This window comes from Acinonyx jubatus, chromosome F2 (assembly GCF_027475565.1).
Source record: "Acinonyx jubatus isolate Ajub_Pintada_27869175 chromosome F2, VMU_Ajub_asm_v1.0, whole genome shotgun sequence".
Lineage (NCBI taxonomy): Eukaryota > Metazoa > Chordata > Mammalia > Carnivora > Felidae > Acinonyx > Acinonyx jubatus.
Genome location: NC_069394.1, coordinates 36800200 through 36818218, shown reverse-complemented (window position 1 = coordinate 36818218; position 18019 = coordinate 36800200). Strand labels below are relative to the sequence as shown.

The following is an 18019-nucleotide window of genomic DNA, read 5'->3' as shown; positions in this document are numbered from 1 at the left end:
TAGATAGTAACTCACAGAAGAATAAAATACAGTTATTTTTCTTGTCCTGGAGTCAGTGGGATCAGGAAGGTGGAAGGGTAGGGATTTCAAAGAGTTAATAGACAAAATCATGAAAAGAAAGGTAAATGATGTTGACTGTAAAAGTGAAAAACCTGTATAAGTCAGATGTTATAAAAAAAATTAAAATACAAATGACAAACTAAGAAAAATGACAAGCAGTTGATAACCTTATAATATGAAGAGCTTTTAAAAAACAATAATCAAATGTTAAAATAGCCCAGTACTGAAATGAACAAAGTGTATGAACAGATAAATCACCAATGGATAAATTAAGTGATCAACAAATTTTGTATTGCTAATAAAAAAGGGAAAAGATTCCTTTTCTCTCCCATCAAATTGGCCAACATGGGGGTTTTAAAAAAAAAAAAAAAAGAAAGAAAGTATCCTCTGACTCATCAAGGGTAAAGTGAAATAAGCATTCCTTTTTTTAAATTGAGATAGGATACATATATCATGAAATTCATCCTTTTCAAGTTCAGTGGATTTTAATATATTCACAAGGTTGTGCAACCATCAACACAGTCTAATTCTGGAACATTTTTTTATCATCACAAAAAGAAATGTCATACCCATTAACAGTCACTTCCATCACCCCTCCCCTGACAACCACTATTTTCTGTCTCTGTGGATTTGCCTGTGCTGAATATCTCATATAAATGGAATCATACAATATGTGGTGTTTTATGTCTGGCTCCTTTTACTTAGCATAATAGTTTCAAGGTCCATCCATGTTGCAGCATGTGTCAGTACTTTATTCCTTTTTATGGACAAATATTCTATTGCATGGATAATACTACACTTTATCTGTTGATGTACATTTGGGCTGTTTCCACTTTTTTTGTCTATTATGAATAATGTGGCTATGCAAGTGTTGTGTTTATGCATGTGTTTTTAATTTTAATAACTAGGAGTAGAATGCTGGGTTACATAGCAACTCAGTGTTTTAACTTCTCTAGGAACTGCCAGACTATTTTCCAAAGTGGCTATACCATTTTATAGTCCCACCAATATATGAGGATTTTAATTCCTCCACATCCTTGAAACACTTGTTACAGTTTACTTTTTTGATTATAACCATCATAATGGGTGTGAAGTGGTAACTCCTTATGGTTTTGATTTGCATTTTTCTAATGACTTACTATGTTAACCAATCTTATGTGTTTATTATTATTTGTTTAGCTTCTTTGGAGGAATGTTTATCAAGTTCTTTGCCCATTTAAAAATTAGATTGTCTCTTTATAGTTGCATTATAAGTGCACTTTATATAGTCTGGATACTAGACCCTTGCGCACAGTTTCTCTCATTCTGTGGGTTGTCTTTTTACTATCTTAATAATACCCTTTTATGCACAAAAGTTGTTAATTTTGATGAAGCTCAATTTATTTTCTCTTTTGTTGCCTGTGCCTTTGATGTCATATATAAAAATCCTTTGCCAAATCCAAGGTCATATAGATTTACCTTTATGTTCTCTTCTAAGAATTTTATGGTTTTAGCTCTTATATTTAGATTACTAACTTATTTTGATTGATTGATGTAGGAAGGGGTCCAACTTAGCTTTTTTTTTCCCCCTCAGCATGTGGAAATGCATTGTCTGAACACCATTTGTCAGATTATTCTTTCCCCATTGAATGGACTTGGACACTCTTGTCAAAAATCAACTGGCCATAGAAAGGTTTGCAGACTCTCAGTTCTATACTGTTGGTCTAGATGTCTATCCTTATGTCAGTACCACACTGTTTTGATTACTGGAACTTTTAGTAAGTTTTGAAATCAGAAGTGTAAGTCCTTTGATTTTGTTCTTTTTCAAGATTGTTTTGATTATCCTGGACTCCTGTAAATTCCATATGAATTTGAGGATCAGCTTTTCCATTTCTGCAAAAAAGCCTGTAAGAATTTGTTAGGAATTATGCCAGATCTGTAGATAACTTTGGGTACCTTAAAATTAAGTCATCCTATCGGTAATGAAGAGATGCCTTTCCATTTGTTGGTTTTCTTCCAGCAATGATTTGTAGTTTTCAGCATACAAGTCTTTCACCTCCTTGGTTAAATGTATTCCTAAATTTTATTCGTATGACGCTATTGTAAACGGGACTGTTGTTGTAATTGTCAGATTGTTCATTGCTAGTATATCTTATACCCTGAAATTGCTGAATTTGCTTTTTAGTGTGTGTGTGTGTGTGTGTGTGTGTGTGTGTGTGTGTGTGTTATACACACACACATATATATAAACACACACATACAAACACATATGCATAATATAAAATATATATAATAATATATAACAATTATGTCATCTGTTAATAAATGGTTTTACTTTTTCCCTTCCAATATGGATGCTTATTTTATTTTATTTTTTAATTTATTTTATTTTTTTCTTGCCTAATTGATCAGGCTACAATTTCCAGTATAATGTTGAGTAGCTGCAGTGAAAATAGTATCCTTGTCTTGTTCCTGATCTTCAGGGGAAAACTTTTAGGACTCTACCATTGAATATGATGTTGACTGAGTTTTTCATAATTGTACTTTATCAGATTGAGAAATTTCATTTCTGTTCCTAGTTTTCTGAGTGGTTTTCTTTTTTTTTTTTTTTTAAGTCATGAGAAGGTGTTGGATTTTGTAAAATGCTTTTTGTTTTTACTTATTTTTATTTTTTTAAGTAGGCTTCACACCCAGCGTGTGGAGCCCAACACAGGGCTTGAACTCATGACCCTGAGATCAAGACCTGAGCTAAGAACAAGAGTCAGATGCTTAACCAACTGAGCTACCCAGGCGCCCCAGGTGTCCCTGTAAAACACTTTCTCAATGTCAGTTGTGGTCATGTGGTTTTTCCCCTTATTCTATTCATGTGTGGTGTGTATATTGATTTTGTACTGTTGAACTACTTCCTGAGAGAAATCCCACTTGGTCATGGTGTATAATCCTTGTATAGGCTGTTGGATTCGGTTTGCTATTTTTGTTGAGGAGTTTTGCATCTACCAACTACCCAAACTATTGAAGGCTACTGAAGTAAGTCCTTGTGGCTTTAGATCTAATGGTTCTCTATAGGCCTTATATAGTTGACACTGCTGGCCATCCATTCCTTTGATATTTGTTACTGTTGAGTCCTTTCTCCCTGAAATACTCTTTCTTGGTTTCTGAGGCAGTACTCCCTCCTGGGTTTTCTCTCATTTCTATATACTTCTCCATCCCATTGGAGGTTTTTCTTCTGATCATCCTTTAAGTATTAGTATTTTTTAAGAATCCTTCAGAAGATCTGAGTGACCTCATCCATACCCAAACTTCAATGATCCTGTTTATATCAGCAACTCCCAAGCTAATTAGGACTTATCTGAAGAGTCAAGATAAGGGCACTCCTCTGAGCTACTTTTGGAGCCACCTCCTGAACAACTCCTCTGGAATGTTCCACAGTTCAGTACCGCCAGAACTCACAGGTCTTTCATGTTTGGGCCTCTGCTTACCTTTGTAGAGACTAACAAAGCTGTTCAAAGACATTTCAATCTTAAGGGAAGAGGTATGACTTTCAGTTCATTTCCCTGGAATCCCATAATCCAGTTATGCTGATTTCTAGCTCTTTTGCTCCAGGACATTCTTTAGCTTTTTCCTTGTGTCTTTGTTACCCCATTTGTAAAGTGGGGATGATAATACTTGGTTTGAGGATTAATGATTATGTAAAGATATTGACCCGTATTAAGTTCCAAATAAACTGCAGCTATTTAGTAATAGACAGACTTGAGGGGATAATGTACAAGGTAATAGAAAATAGTACTAAATTGTCTTGTTTCTGCTGACACTGATCTATGCTTTTATCTGGTTTTATGCTGGGAGGGGACTTGAGCAGCAGATACCAGATGAGGAACACTGGAGCCTTGCTCTAATAATCTTACTGGGTCCAATCTCAGGATTTATTGCTATAACAAGATCTTTTTATTGTGTTCATAATGAAGCCAGTTTTGGTTATTACACTTGTATGTGTGTTTTTATACTCAGCGCTTGCCTTAAGGTGAGCATCCACTGATTTTCATTTAAATATTTGTGGTTTTCTTTTTCCTTTCGTTGTTTTTAACGTTTATTTTTGAGAGAGAGAGAGACTTTGAGCGGGCGCACACACAAGCTCAAGCAGGGGAGGGGGAGAGAAAGAGGATCCAAAGTGGGCTCTGAAATCTTTCAATTAAGATCAAAGGAATTTACGTTTGCATAAGCATTGTAATGGGAAATTTATTGTTTTTAAGGCTCCCTTTAAAAACTTGGTACCTATTTTATATCACTTCTTTGCTAAATTCATTTTTAAATGATTTAATCACTTGGATTTTATTTCACTTTCGCATTATCTTTTTCTCCTAGTCCTTTAACGTAAGAAAATGGTACTCTGACGTTGGGTGCAATTAACTATTGTATTCAATGTTTAGTAACTTCATTCGTAAATTGTAAATGGGAGAAGGGTACACATATTTTGTAAGTTGTAGCTCGCCACGTATGCTTTGACATAGGGAATGACTTTGGACAGCGGTTCCGCCTCGAACCCGTCGGCGTTTAACGAGTTAACTACGGGGCGGCTTCCACGCACGGCCGGGAGGACCGGGCCAGGCGGTCAGCCCCGGAGCCGACCTGCCCCTGGAAGTGCCGGGAACCGTGCCTCCACGCCCGCGGGGGCGGTGCCCGCCGGGCCTTTCCCGCGACCCGCCCCCTCGGGCGCTGCGCCGTGCGTCTGCGCAGACACCCCCGCGGCAGCCGCGGTAGGTAGTTTCTCCTGATGATGCAAACACTCACTTCCCGCATCAACTTCCCACAGAGGGCGCGGAGCCGGCGGGAGCCAGGAGCGCCGCGGAGCCGTGCGCCATGGGCAACATCCAGAAGAAGCTGACCGGCAAGAGCGAGGGTGGAAAGCGGTCGGAGAGGGGCGCGCCGCGGCGGGGTCGGTCGCCAGGGGCCGGCGCGGACAAGCGGGGCCGACCGCGTGCTTCGGCGGCGGCGGCGGAGGGCGGCGCCAGCCGGCACCCTGGTGGCGGGCGGGGCGCGGGAGACCCCACCGCCGCGCCCCCGTCCCCCGCCGCCCCTCTCGGCCCCGCCGGCCTGAAGAGCCAGGGCAACGAGCTGTTCAGAAGCGGGCAGTTCCCCGAGGCGACCCTCAAGTACTCGGCGGCGATCGCGCAGCTGGAGCCTGCAGGTAGGCGAGCAGCGCCCGCGCCTCCCCTAGGGCTGCGGCTCACGGGACCTGCCGGGCCGCCGCCCGGTGACAGGCGCTCGCGTGCATGCGTTCCTTCATGCGGAACAGACCCAGGGCGGGGTGGCACCGACCTGGGCGGGCAGCACCGTGGAATGCGTAGTGTGTGCGCGGGCATGCCACTACGGGCACGGGCCGCTCCCGGGGCGCCGCATTATGGGCGGCCTGCAGGACTGCAGTGTCCCTGGAGACCTCAGTCGTCTTGTGCTGGTGAACTGTGACTGCGCTAATGGATTTTAACCGTGTTTAATTAAATGTGATTTTAGGAAGTGGAAGCGCAGATGATCTAAGTATCTTATATTCAAATAGAGCAGCGTGTTACCTAAAAGAAGGAAACTGCAGCGGCTGCATTCAAGATTGTACCAGGTAAACTGCCCATTTTCAGGTTTCTCAAGAGAGTTTTACCATTCCAGTGTGATGAATGCAGTATTTAATTGCTTACTAAATTTTTGCATGAATCTGATTTCTTAAGACACTTTTTTAAGACATGTTAATTGAATTATACATGGAAGTCATAAATTCTTCTCTTTCATAAACTTCTAACTGAAGACAGTTAACAGAAGACTGCAAACTTTTTTCATTTCTACAGCCACCACCTTAATTCACGCTCTTTTCATATCCTAGACTACTGGACAAGCCTTCCATGTAACCTCTTTGCTGCCTCCAAGCCACTGTAGTGTCAGAACAACTTTTCCTGAAGCATTATTTTATGTTTCAAATAGGCATTCAGTGGCTCAGTATGGTGTTCCAGATAATTATAGGCTCCCTTTTTACCACGTTGCCCCCTGAACAAGCTTTCTGCTCTCATTTGGTCCACTGTCTGTAATGCCCTCTGCACATCTTTGCTTCTGAAATCCCTGCTCAACTAACCCCTCCCTCTTCTTTGCCTTCCTAGTCACTTGAATGGCTATAACCCTTGCACTGTCACTCTCACACCTGTGGGTACTTGTGTCATCCACTACACTGAATATTGAGCTCTGTGAGGACCAGAACCATATTTTACATACAGCTTTGCATCCTTCAAGCACTGTGGTCACCCATGTTACTCAACAAGTTACATACTGAAATTGGTGAATATATTTACATGAATAAAAAGTACTGTTTTCTTCCACTATCAAGGAGTAAACCTGCTTCAGGAGCCCTTTGGAAAGAAGCTACTATTAAGTATCTAGCAAATAAATTGTATGTCCTGGTTTGATGTTCACAGTCCTGGTTTACTCTTGTGTGGTAAAATTATTACTGTCACCCTTTTTCACTCTCAAAAGTCCTAGTTTGAACAATAATTTATGTGGATAACCTTCCAAGAAGATGAACAGTTTAGGGGCGCCTGGGTGGCTCAGTCAGTTAGGCGGCCGACTTCGGCTCAGGTCATGATCTCGCGGTCCGTGAGTTCGAGCCCCTCGTGGGGCTCTGTGCTGACAGCTCAGAGTCTGGAGCCTGTTTCAGATTCTGTGTCTCCCTCTCTCTCTCTGACCCTCCCCCGTTCATGCTCTGTCTCTCTCTGTCTCAAAGATAAATAAATGTTAAAAAAAAAAAAAAAGATGAACAGTTAATTATTTTTCATTGATAGTATCAGTATATTGATATGGGTAAAAACTTATAATATCTGTGCCTGAATTTTTTAAAAAAAGTGTTGAGGGGCTTGGATTTCTTTTTCCCAATTTTATGTATTTAAAAGTAAATACTGTATATGTTCACTTGGGCCTGACTGTAGACCCCATCCACTGTTGTGCTAGCTCACACTAATTAATTGTTGTATTTTTAGAATTTTGTGAGCTGGTTGAAGTCAAATTGGTAGCTTGAAATCTACCAATTTGTTTGGCATACTAATACTGTGAAAATTAGCAAATCCCACAAATCTGGGGTTTTCTCCCTAGGAGGAGAGCCGGTTGTTCAACATTCACCACTGCCCATAACTAACCAACAAGACCATGTGAATTTGTGGAATATCAAGCACATTGTGATTTGCAGTTATGAACCTTGTAGCTCAAGTGTCTGTTGCTAATACCTTTCAGACTGGTCTTAGGTCTTCCTGCAGTAAGCAAGTTCAGGACTTTAATTAAAACTTGAGACCCCTAGGGGTGCCTGGGTGACTCAGTTAGTTAAGTGTCTGACTTTTGGCTCAGGTCATGATCTCATGGTTCGAACATCAAGTCCTGAGTTGGGCTCTGCACTGACAGCATGGAGCCTGCTTGGGCTTCTGTCCCCCTCCTCCCCAACTGACGCTGTGTGTGTGTCTTTGTCTCTCAAAAACTAAACTGTAAAAAAACAAAAACTTGAGACCTCTATAGTTAAAGCCACTGCAAAACAAATGGACTCACTTTATCCTTAAGTGAGATGGTTTAAGATGGCAGACATAAAATTTGTTGTGTTTCAGTGTCGATCTGGGAGGAAGTCAACGATGGGATTCCAGCCATGGTGTCTAGGGAGGCTAGAATGGAGGTTTGTCTTGAAGAAGAGCAGGAGATGGCCTTCTGGGGAGGGAAGTGGCAGTGGTTTATTTAAGATGTCCTTAGATAAGAGCTGTGTTGTAGGCCAAGGAATCCTGCTCTGCTGGTCAGTGCTGACCTCCGTAGAGGCCGACCTACTTCGGTGTTTTCTTGATACCTGGTTTATGAGTCCCAACATAAGGGGTATGAGATAATTTTACTCCAGAGCGGTGAGTCTCAAACTCGTTTTAATGCCAGAGAAACCATGATTGGCTTTTGCGAACATGTTGAAATCAATGTATTTAAATCTGTGTGAACTAGGAATCATTTAGTAGCAGAAATAGGACTGTATTTTCTTTTCATCTCAAGAAGATTGCATACATTTTAATGGAAGCCTATTTAGTTTTTCACTTAATTGTCTGCTCTTTGGAGAGTTGTTTTTTCTGCCATGAGCCCTTATTACAAGGCAAGTGGTAGCTGTAGTCAAACATTGAAAAAGAAAAACTCACGGGAGCAAACTTTAAAATAAGGAGCGGAGGGGATCCTATGAATTAGCTTTCGTAGATTGACCTATGATCTATACCTTTGTATGCATTTTGGGAAGAAAATGTTTGATTTTATGTGTCTGAATTCCTGGGGCCTGTTCTGAAGCACTTGCTCTAAGGTTTGTCCCGGGGTGTGCTGGGAGAATCACTACTGGGAGTATAAGGGGTATTGGGAGAGCTCAGGGAGCTCTGGGCCCTGCCCGTCTCCTGGCCACAGTATCTCCATGTTTCTTTTAGACTTCCAGGTGAGCCATGAAACAAGGTTATGATGCCTAAGCTGAAGTTTAAAACCATTATCCTAGAAATTACCTTTGTCGTCTGTTCTCAGGATTCTTTATCACCTAAAAAAAAGTCTTCACTTTTCCCATCTGCCAGAGAACTTTTTTGGGTTCTCTAAACTATACCAAAATATCTTTCAGTGACTTTCCATCAAGGGTATTTTGACAGGCTCAATAAAAATGAATGTTGCCTGATAATTCTTCGCTTTTGCTCCTCTGCTGCTCTCTGCCAAGGTTCAGATTAGAAGACTCTGTAGGGCCTTAAAAGTGTTAATTTGAATAGTTAAGTTTTTGTAAGCTCTGGTTTAAAAATTCTCTGTGTTTTTATGAATGAATGCCTTTTTTTTTTTTCTTAGCAGAATTTCCATTTATAAGCTCGTATTCATTTTCAGGCTTGTGGTTAAAGAGAAAAAACCTTGCATTTACTAGGCTGGGAGTGCTAAAAATTAATGCATCATCTCACGCAGTGTTACATTCCACGCCTACCTCAAATCCATCTTGAGTGGCTAAATAGCACCTTGGGCATTGGAAGTCTGTGGTGAAATGGGGTAGTTGTGGGGAAATGAGGTAGTTGTGTAAGTATTACACGTATTTACAATCCCTCTTCATGCCATTAATATCCCCGAAGCATGAAACTAAGCTAGATTTAAGGCAGTGGTACTAGTGATAGATCCTGATGCTCAGAGATCTGTTTTCTAGTGTTTAAAAGCTTTTACTTGATCTTAATTTCTAAAATAACTTTTGGAGTGGCTCAGTCGGTTAAGCATCCGACTCAAGTCATGATCTCATGGTTTGTGAGTTCGAGCCCTGCGTTGGGCTCTGTGTAGATACCTCAGAGCCTGGAGCTTGCTTCAGATTCCATGGCTCCCTCTCTGCCCCCTCTCCCTATTGTGCTCTCTCAAAAATAAATAAATGTTAGAAGAAATTTTTTTAAGTTAAATAAAATAAAGTAACTTTTACTGTTTACAAAAGTAATATGTATGTGTTACAGAAAAAAATTTTTAAACCCAGTACAGTACGAAGGAGATCATTAAAATAACCCATAATCCTAACACCTGGGTGGAACAAAATGTGTTATTTTTTAAAGAACTGAAGCTAATTAATGACAGCCTCTATGGTACACAGCCCGGGAATGCACCCACACGTGCAGTTGAGTATGACGTGGAGAATTGTGAAGGAGTCCCAGTGGCAGATGACTCCAGTGAAGTTCCTTTATTTATAGTATTTTTGCACTGTTTTGTGGTAGAAAGAGCATTGGTTCAATCAGGTGTTTGCTGAAGTGCTTCCTCTGGCCCAGGCATTGATCTCCACACTGGGAATATAGTGGTGCTTAGGACAGGCAGTGTCCTTGCTTTCCTGAAGCTTAAATTCAAAAGAACTGACATGTGGGCAGATGGCCCCATGTCTCTCCATCCCCTCACCTGCAGAATGAACGTGGGACTGTTTACCCTGCCGGCTTGTGAGAATGTCTACAGTGACCAGCACACGGTAGATGTCCTGTCAGAGCTTGCTCTTTGCCAGGTCACTGTAGACAGGAATAGACAGTAGATCCCCAAGACTGCTGGAGGAAAAGTAAAGCAGCCCTCACTCGTGCTTTTCCTGCAGCTGATCTATAAGCTGCATGGAACAGAAGAGTTAACCAGAAGAGCAGACCTGCCATCCCCAGGGTGGACAGTCTGGTGCAGCAGATGCTCACTCATGGGTTATATAGAAAGTGGGCTCTTCCGAGGATCTGTGCACACCATACTTTACAATTTTTGTTAAGTTTGTTAAAACTAAGTTTGATAGTTTTCATTCATAAATTCAATCTTTTGATTGTATGTTCTTGTGATGTTAGAAATACTTTGTAGCCTAAAAAGTGCAAGATGAAAATTCATGATTTATAAGGAATTCTCATATACTTCCTTGATTCCCTCCAGTTTATTTTTTAAGCCCTTTGGCAGCAAGTAAATCATAATAAACTGTATGAAGTTCAGAGAGCTGATTTTCAAAATGTATTGCAAGCTTCTGTGGTTCTGTGCTAAGGTGCCTTGTTAAACACATAGGTGTAGATAAAAATTTTCCTTTTAATCCATCAGTAAGTAACAATCTTTTGAAAGCCTACTTTGTACCTGGTGCCACGGTGGGCTCTGTTAGGGCACAGGGGAGGGGAGGGGCATTGGAGGGGGTGAGACACATTGCCTGCTGCCAGGGAGCTCAGGCTCAGTGGGGGAAAGAGTAAATGCCAGAGTGCTTTGGAACTGTTTGAAATGAGGTATGCAAGTTTGATTGCTCTTCTACTCTGAGTTTGCCTTTCTAGTATGTTCCTAGGTCCCCAATATGGACTGGCAGATACGTAAAAATATTTCTGAGAGTCCGGTACTGTAGTGTACATTCAGTTAGTATAAGTTAAAAAGTAATTTTCAGAACAAGTGACATGTAATATTTTTGTCTTTAGGGCTCTGGAACTTCATCCATTCTCCATCAAACCTCTTCTTCGACGAGCAATGGCCTATGAAACTTTAGAGCAGTATCAGAAAGCTTATGTGGATTATAAAACGGTGTTGCAAATGGACTGCACAATCCAGCTAGCGAATGACAGTATTAACAGGTAACCTAACCCGAAGCAGTGCCTGAGGTCTAGTTGTTTTACAATGGAGCTACATTTTTCTCTTCCCCACCTGCAAGAACTACCAAAGTGTAGACTCTTCTATTATTTACTTTGCATGAATGATCGCCTTCTCTCACTCCCATCAAAACCAAACAGTTCTTTCTCTATAACTTAATTTCTAACTGTCCTGCAGTACATTTTGAGTTGTCCTCTGACACCTTTGTATTTATTTGTTTCCTGGTCCATTTATTACTGTTCAGTAATTATGGTTTTTTTTTAACTTAGGGTACAGATCTTTGCTGTTCTGAGCGCACAGCATTTAATTTCAGTATTTATAAATATCTGTGGAGTTAGGAAGTGTTTTCAGTGATGTTGTAAATCAGTACTAATTATAGGACAGGATCCAAAAATGTAGTGAAAACTGCCATGTTGAATCTTCTTCTCCTACAGGGTTTTTTGCACATGCTCATTGGCACCACATCTGTCAGTGGAAACATATCTGTTGTTTCTCCTCAGGAGAACGGATGTCTTCATGAGCCTGCTAGATATTTGTGTTATATGCCCTTTAGACACTCATCTAGGATGAGTATTAACTTACAATGGTGAAATAGCAAAGAATTTGGATCTAATTTATATTATGACCTATTTACCCCCTGAGTGAGCATGGGAAGGTAAGAATTTCCAGACGTCAAATGGCTTTCAGGTGAAATTTGAAAATTACTAGTGGGGCAATATTTCTAATTATGTATAATATTTTCTGATTCCATTTGTCCAAAGTATAATCATGTGTGTTACGCTGTGCCCCGTGTTGGTCTAGTGTACCATGTCCCCCACCCCCCCACCACCTAAAGAGACAAAATGGGGAAAAATAATATAGTCTCTGTATTTAAGCAAACCAGAATATAGTTAGATGAAAAAAACACAAGACAGGTTATCTCCAACTGTGAAAAATGGTTAGGAAGGTGGGGGTTAACAGGCCAGGCCACCTTTGTGTAGACTTCACTTGTTGGAGAGAGAGTGCCTGAGGTGGTCTTTGAAGAGCACTGATGGGACATGAGGAGACCTTGAGCAAAATTTTAGGAAATGAGAGTGGCATGTTTTAGATTAATTCATTTTATAAAATCATGCCTTACCTTCCTACATTATTTCACCACACTTTGGAGAAAACTGTCGGAAAGATCTGTATGTAGAGCCAATGGCCATCTCCTGGAACGTTCACTCTCTGGTCACGTGGAACCTGTCTAAAAGGGATATATACTGTTTATTGGATCTAGAGTGGGGCTAGCTGGAACCTTGGGCATTCACAGACTCTTTGATCTTGATCTTGTAAAATCAGGCAGCATCACGTGGGAGCTCTCCAGCCATTTGCCCTGTGGCACAGCTGCCTTGCCAAAGTGTCATCTACTGCCACATATATGCTTGAAGGTACTTTTCTTCTTTTTTGTCTAGTTAATTCCTTCCTGTCTATCAGGAGAGGGTCTGCTTCCTCTAGGGAATGACTTTCACAGATACACCCACCTCCTGCCTCACCATACATGTATTTCAGGCTCTCTTCCCAGTGACCCCAGAACACTGTGCCTTTTATTACACAGCTTCCATATTATTTGTAAATTCTCTGTCCCTCTCTTTTTGTAAAATTATTTTTCTCTCATTCTCCTGGAAGTTCTGTGAGGTCAGGAATTGTGTTTTATCCATCTCTGTAGTTGAAGTACCTCATACAGTAAATATCCTCAGTAAAATGTGTTGAATGAAGTCATTCCCTAACAGCGTAATTCACTCCTGTGCTCTGCTTTGAATTTGCCCGTCCTGCTCTGTCTGGTCATATCCAAGGTAGTTGGGGAAAGTAGAATCCTCTCACGGTTAGAGGTTCTTGTGAAACAAAGTTGGGAAGGCCCCTGAGTAGCTGACAGAGAGGAAAGGCCTGTTGAAAGGTATTTTAGGAAATAACAGTTCACAGTGATAAGGCTGGAAGGTCTGAAGGGAAAAATCTATATCTGACAGGCTGTAATTACATTTCTGAACCTGCTGCACTATATAGTTTTTAAAAGTGAAGTACAATTCACAGAAGGGAAAACTATTTTAAAATACACGATTGAGTGGCCTTTTAGCACATTCACATGTTGTATAACCACCACCTCGCTCTAGTTCCAAAACATTTATCGTCCCAAAAGGAAATTCTGTTCCCATTAAGCAATCACTCATTTTCCCTTATCCCAGTCCCTGGAAACCACTAATCTGCTTTCTGTCTATGGACTTCCCTATTCTGGGTAGTCCCTATAAGTGGAGTCCTAGAGGAGGTACCTTTTGTGTTTGGCTTCTTTCACCTACACAGTGTTCTCAGGGTTCATTCTTGTTGTGGTATATGTGAGTGCTTCATTTCTTCTTATAGCTGAATAATCCATCATATGGATATATATCATTTTGTTCATTCATTCATCAGATGGTGGACATTTGGGTTGTTTGCATCTTTGAGCTGTTGTGAACGGCCTGCTTTGAACATTTTGTGCATAGGGTTTTGTTTATATACCTGTTTTTGGTTCCTCTTGGTGTATACTCAGGAGTGGAATTGCTGGGTCATATGGGAATTCTATGTTTAAACTTTTTGAGGATTGTGTTATACTTTTTATATGTCCTCATGAAGGTCCTTTTACATAAATTGACTTGTAAGTTTTTTTTAATTGGTTCTTACTGATGTTTTATAAGAAGGTGAGGAGGCTTTTTTTTGCTGTATTTCTTCTATAAAATATCAATTTTTAAAATTTCACTGTTCCTTTTCATGAATCCCATATTTATGCTTTTCCATGTGAGCAACAACAGCTTTTTTTTTTTTTTTTTTTTTTTCCGGTTTAAACATCTGTGCTTATTTTGTTTCTGTCTTTCATTAACCATATTCCTCTCTTCCTCTCCAGGAATCTTATATGTTAAATTTCCCTGCATATACTTATTTACTCCCTGGCAACACATCATCTCTTTTCAGCTGCTTCTTCCTTCCTCTCTGCTGGTAATACAAGTTTTGCTTGAAAATTCTTTTTTCTAAAGCTTTTCTTTTTTTTTTCTGCATTTGTGGGTGGTTTTACATTATTTTTTAAAAAAAATTTTTTTTTCACTAAAATATGTGAGAGTTGGTTAGCATAACCAATTTCAGCATAACTGAAATTTCAGTTTAAAAAACTGGGGAAAAAGTATGTGCATTGTATTTGTGTCTAGATAAATAAAAACTGTTCGCACAAAAAGTACTATTGAGTTAACTAACTTGAATGCATTCTCCTAATTACCAGTAAACCTTCTCAGTCTTGGGGCACACCTTTTTTTTTTTTTAATTTTTTAAAAATGTTTGTTTATCTTTGAAAAAGAGAGGGAGAGAGACAGTGTGAGCTGGGGAGGGTCAGACACACACACACACACACACACACACACACACACACACACACATAGAATCTAAAGCAGGCTCCAGGCTCTTAGGTGTCAGCACAGAGCCCGATGCAGGGTTTGAACTCACAAACTGTGAGATCATGACCTGAACTAAAGTCGGATGCCCAGCTGACTGAGCCACCCAGGTGCCCCGGGGCACACCTTTTTGAAACCAGTTTCATTTCAAATACATGATTCAATTTTGTTTTAAATCTAAATATATTTTGTGTGTTTAAAATGATGACACAGTGATAATCGGAGATGTTAATCTGAACCTTTTGATGGTCATGAGTAAATGTCAGTAATACAAGGGCCCTTGTATTAGACTCCAGTATCTTGTCCCTTCATCATGATGTGTTTGAAAACGTAGTTAATGGATAATTTTAGAGGCAAAAAAAATACAAGGTAAGAGTATCTTAGCAATATGGAAATGTTTTAAGAAAAAACAGCATTCCACATTACAGCTTGTCCTCATCACTTTCGGCAGCTAGTCTTGAACACCTGTCTTTGGTGTATGGTTTGGGCATAGAAATTCTGAAGTGCTTTTGGTTATTCTCCAGAGTAATACATTATCAATTTAATAATTACATTAAATGTTATGCAAGACGTTTCTTTTAGGCCTTCTAAATTTTGCTTTTATCTTTCACTTTTTCAAAAAAAATACAGTTTTATTGCATCTACATTAAAAATATTTTTTGAACCAGTTAGAAAGGCCTTCACTTTTTTCTTCTACAAAAAGGATCTAAAGTTAACATAGTTTTTGGCAACTTTTAAAAGTCCTTCTAAAGACCATTTAAAGGTCTGTGGACAGCAGACAGCTTAAGACTGTTTTCTGCAGGGAAGTACACAAATGCAATGTTTGTAAATCTTACTCTTGATTTGAGCTTCATGGATATAAAAAACAAATGGCATGATTAATCAAGAAAATTCATTTTCTTTTTAGGATAACAAGAATTTTAATGAATCTGGATGGACCAAGCTGGCGGGAGAAGCTGTCACCCATTCCTGCTGTGCCCACTTCCACGCATTTACGAGCTTGGCAGCCTGCCACAGAGACACCCCCAGACCAAGTGGGAGACTCCTGTAGCCATTCCCAGCCTGGCATCACAGGTAGGGGAGGCCTACAATCCTTTCTCGTGCGGGTTGTCTTGAGCTGTGTGTATATCTTCTCGGTAAAGCAGAAGGAGAAGGACATGAACTCAGGCATCAGACCCAGGTTTAAGTTAAAGACCCTGTTCTCCCCCTAACTAGTCTTAAGTTGTTTCATGCATCCAGTGTCCTAGTGTGTATGAAAGGAGGAAATGTAACTATCTCATGGAGTTCTTAGGAATAAATGGAGATGTGCATACAAAATAATAAAGGTTAAGTTAGCATAATTATTAATAAGAAAAATAGCATTAGTTTACTACTATGCCTATATGTGGCAGGGCTAAAATAATAAGATTGGCGTGTTTGAAATAATAAAGTAAAATCCTACAATGTAAATATCTAGCAGGTATTTTCTTCTGCCTTATATCATAGTTGTTAACATATCTGCATTCCCTTAGTACCTACCTCATCACGTTGTACAGTGTTTAATAAGTGTTGACTTTACTCTTGCTTTCTGCATAAAGCCATTGAGGCCCCATTTCTCCTGCCTGCTTAGGAACTCTATGTATATCTCCTTGAGCCTCATCTTGTAGACACCCTGAGATTCCTGAGTCATGATGTTCCAGTGGCTTCTCTTAGACCCTCACCCTCTTCAATGACTAGAAAGAAGATGCAGGGAACATCTGCTGAGGCTTCAAGATTATTTATTTATTGAAATGCTTATTTATTTATTTTGAGAGAGAGGGAGAAAGAGCGTGCGCACGTGTGCCAGCAGGGGAGGGGCAGAGAGAGAGGGAGAGAGAGAATCCCAAGCAGACTTGGGGTGAGATTGTGACCTGAGCCAAAATCAAGAGTTGGAAGCCTAACTGGCTGAGCCACCCAGGTGCCCCAGGGCTTTATGATTATTTAGCAGTCCTTGGAAAATCATGGGGCTCTCTGGTTTTCTAGAGTTTGCCATTAGAGCCTCGCACAAAGCATTTGGTCAGTAAAGGGTAGCTGTTTGTTAACAGTGAATATACTAACTGTACCGTAGATATGGGATAGCTAATTATAAGCACAAGTATAATCAGCTCTTTCTGTTCATTTTTATGTGATTATTAGAATAGATACCGAAGGTTTAAAAACACTGGGGGAGGAAAAGCTTAAGGAAAGTTTTTCAGCAAGTTATATAAGCCCTAAAACAGAGTAATACTCTGTTTATGTTTTAGGGCTTATATATGCTAGATTTATGGGGGGTGTCATTGGCCCCATTGTATGAGATCTTTTGAAACATGACACATTAGAAATACTCTGTGATTGGGATGTCTGGGTGGCTCAGTCGGCTGAGCGTCTGACTCTCGGTTTTGGCTCAGGTCGTGATCTCAGGTTTCAGCAGTTCAGGCCCCGTGTCGGGCTCTGTGCTGACGGTGCAGAGCCTGCTTGGGATTCTCTCTCTTCTTCCTTTTTCTCTGCCCCTTCCCTGTTCGTTCTGTCTCTCTTTAAATAAATAAATAAACTTAAAAAAAAATTTTTTTTAATATTCTGTGATTTAAAGTAAAAGATGAGAAGTTACTACTTCATGCCATTGTGCAGGGGACAAATAAGATTACTGTTAATATTCCAAGTTTATATTACAAGTTTAGTGTGTTAAGATTTTTAGATTATAAAATTTAAAGATATTTTAAATTTTAATTTATGGATTTTTATATCAGGTGACTCCATTGGGTAATTTACACAGATTTAAAACTTTAGATATTCATACTTTATGTGTGTTAAAAAACTTTGATTGCAAGTAACAGAAAATCTATTGACAGGTTGTAAGGAATGGTTTTGGCTCATGGAACTGAAAGGGCTCAGGCAGGCCCTAAAACCAGGCACAGCTCATCAGGGCTCAAGTTCTGATGGAAAATAATAGAACCGCAGCAGTTTTAGGCTTCATGTGTGCACTTAAGAATGTCTAAAGGGAGAGAGACGCCATTGCTTTGGGTGGCATTAATTTAACAATAAATTAGCAACATTAATTTAACAATGAGAAAATATGTTACACCTAAAACCCTAGCTTTTTTATCCTGTTCCTTTCTTGGCCCAGAATCTAATGGTAGTTACTCTAATGGGTCATGTGTCCATTCCTGAGCCAGTCCCTATGATGAAGGAATGGCATGCCTGGATTGGCTTAAGCCTGAGTTCTTGATCAGTGGAGTCAGCTTCCCCTGAACACCTGGGGTTAATAGGAGAGGGGTGATAGCTGAATGAATATCAAGGCACTCTTAGGAAGGGGAAATGGATCCTAAACAGAGAGTCAGCCATGATCACTGCATGATAACAGGTAATGTAATAGTTGGGACTCTCTCTTTGAAGATAACAGAAAACCCAACCCTTTATGGCTTAAGCAATAAAGGTTGTTTACTGGCTCGTAC

General features: G+C 40.1%; 1 protein-coding gene across 5 annotated transcripts in view; it reads left to right on the top strand.

Moving 5' to 3' along the window:
• SPAG1 (sperm associated antigen 1) overlaps nt 1-18019 on the top strand; it is a 69199-nt gene that overhangs the window by 32806 nt on the left and 18374 nt on the right. For all 5 annotated transcript variants that reach the window (XM_053208408.1, XM_053208409.1, XM_027064129.2 and 2 more), the window contains 4 exons: nt 4850-5224; nt 5548-5647; nt 10971-11123; nt 15478-15644. In XM_053208408.1, the coding sequence (XP_053064383.1) occupies nt 4850-5224; nt 5548-5647; nt 10971-11123; nt 15478-15644 (795 nt within the window). The remainder of the gene's footprint in view (nt 1-4849; nt 5225-5547; nt 5648-10970; nt 11124-15477; nt 15645-18019) is intronic.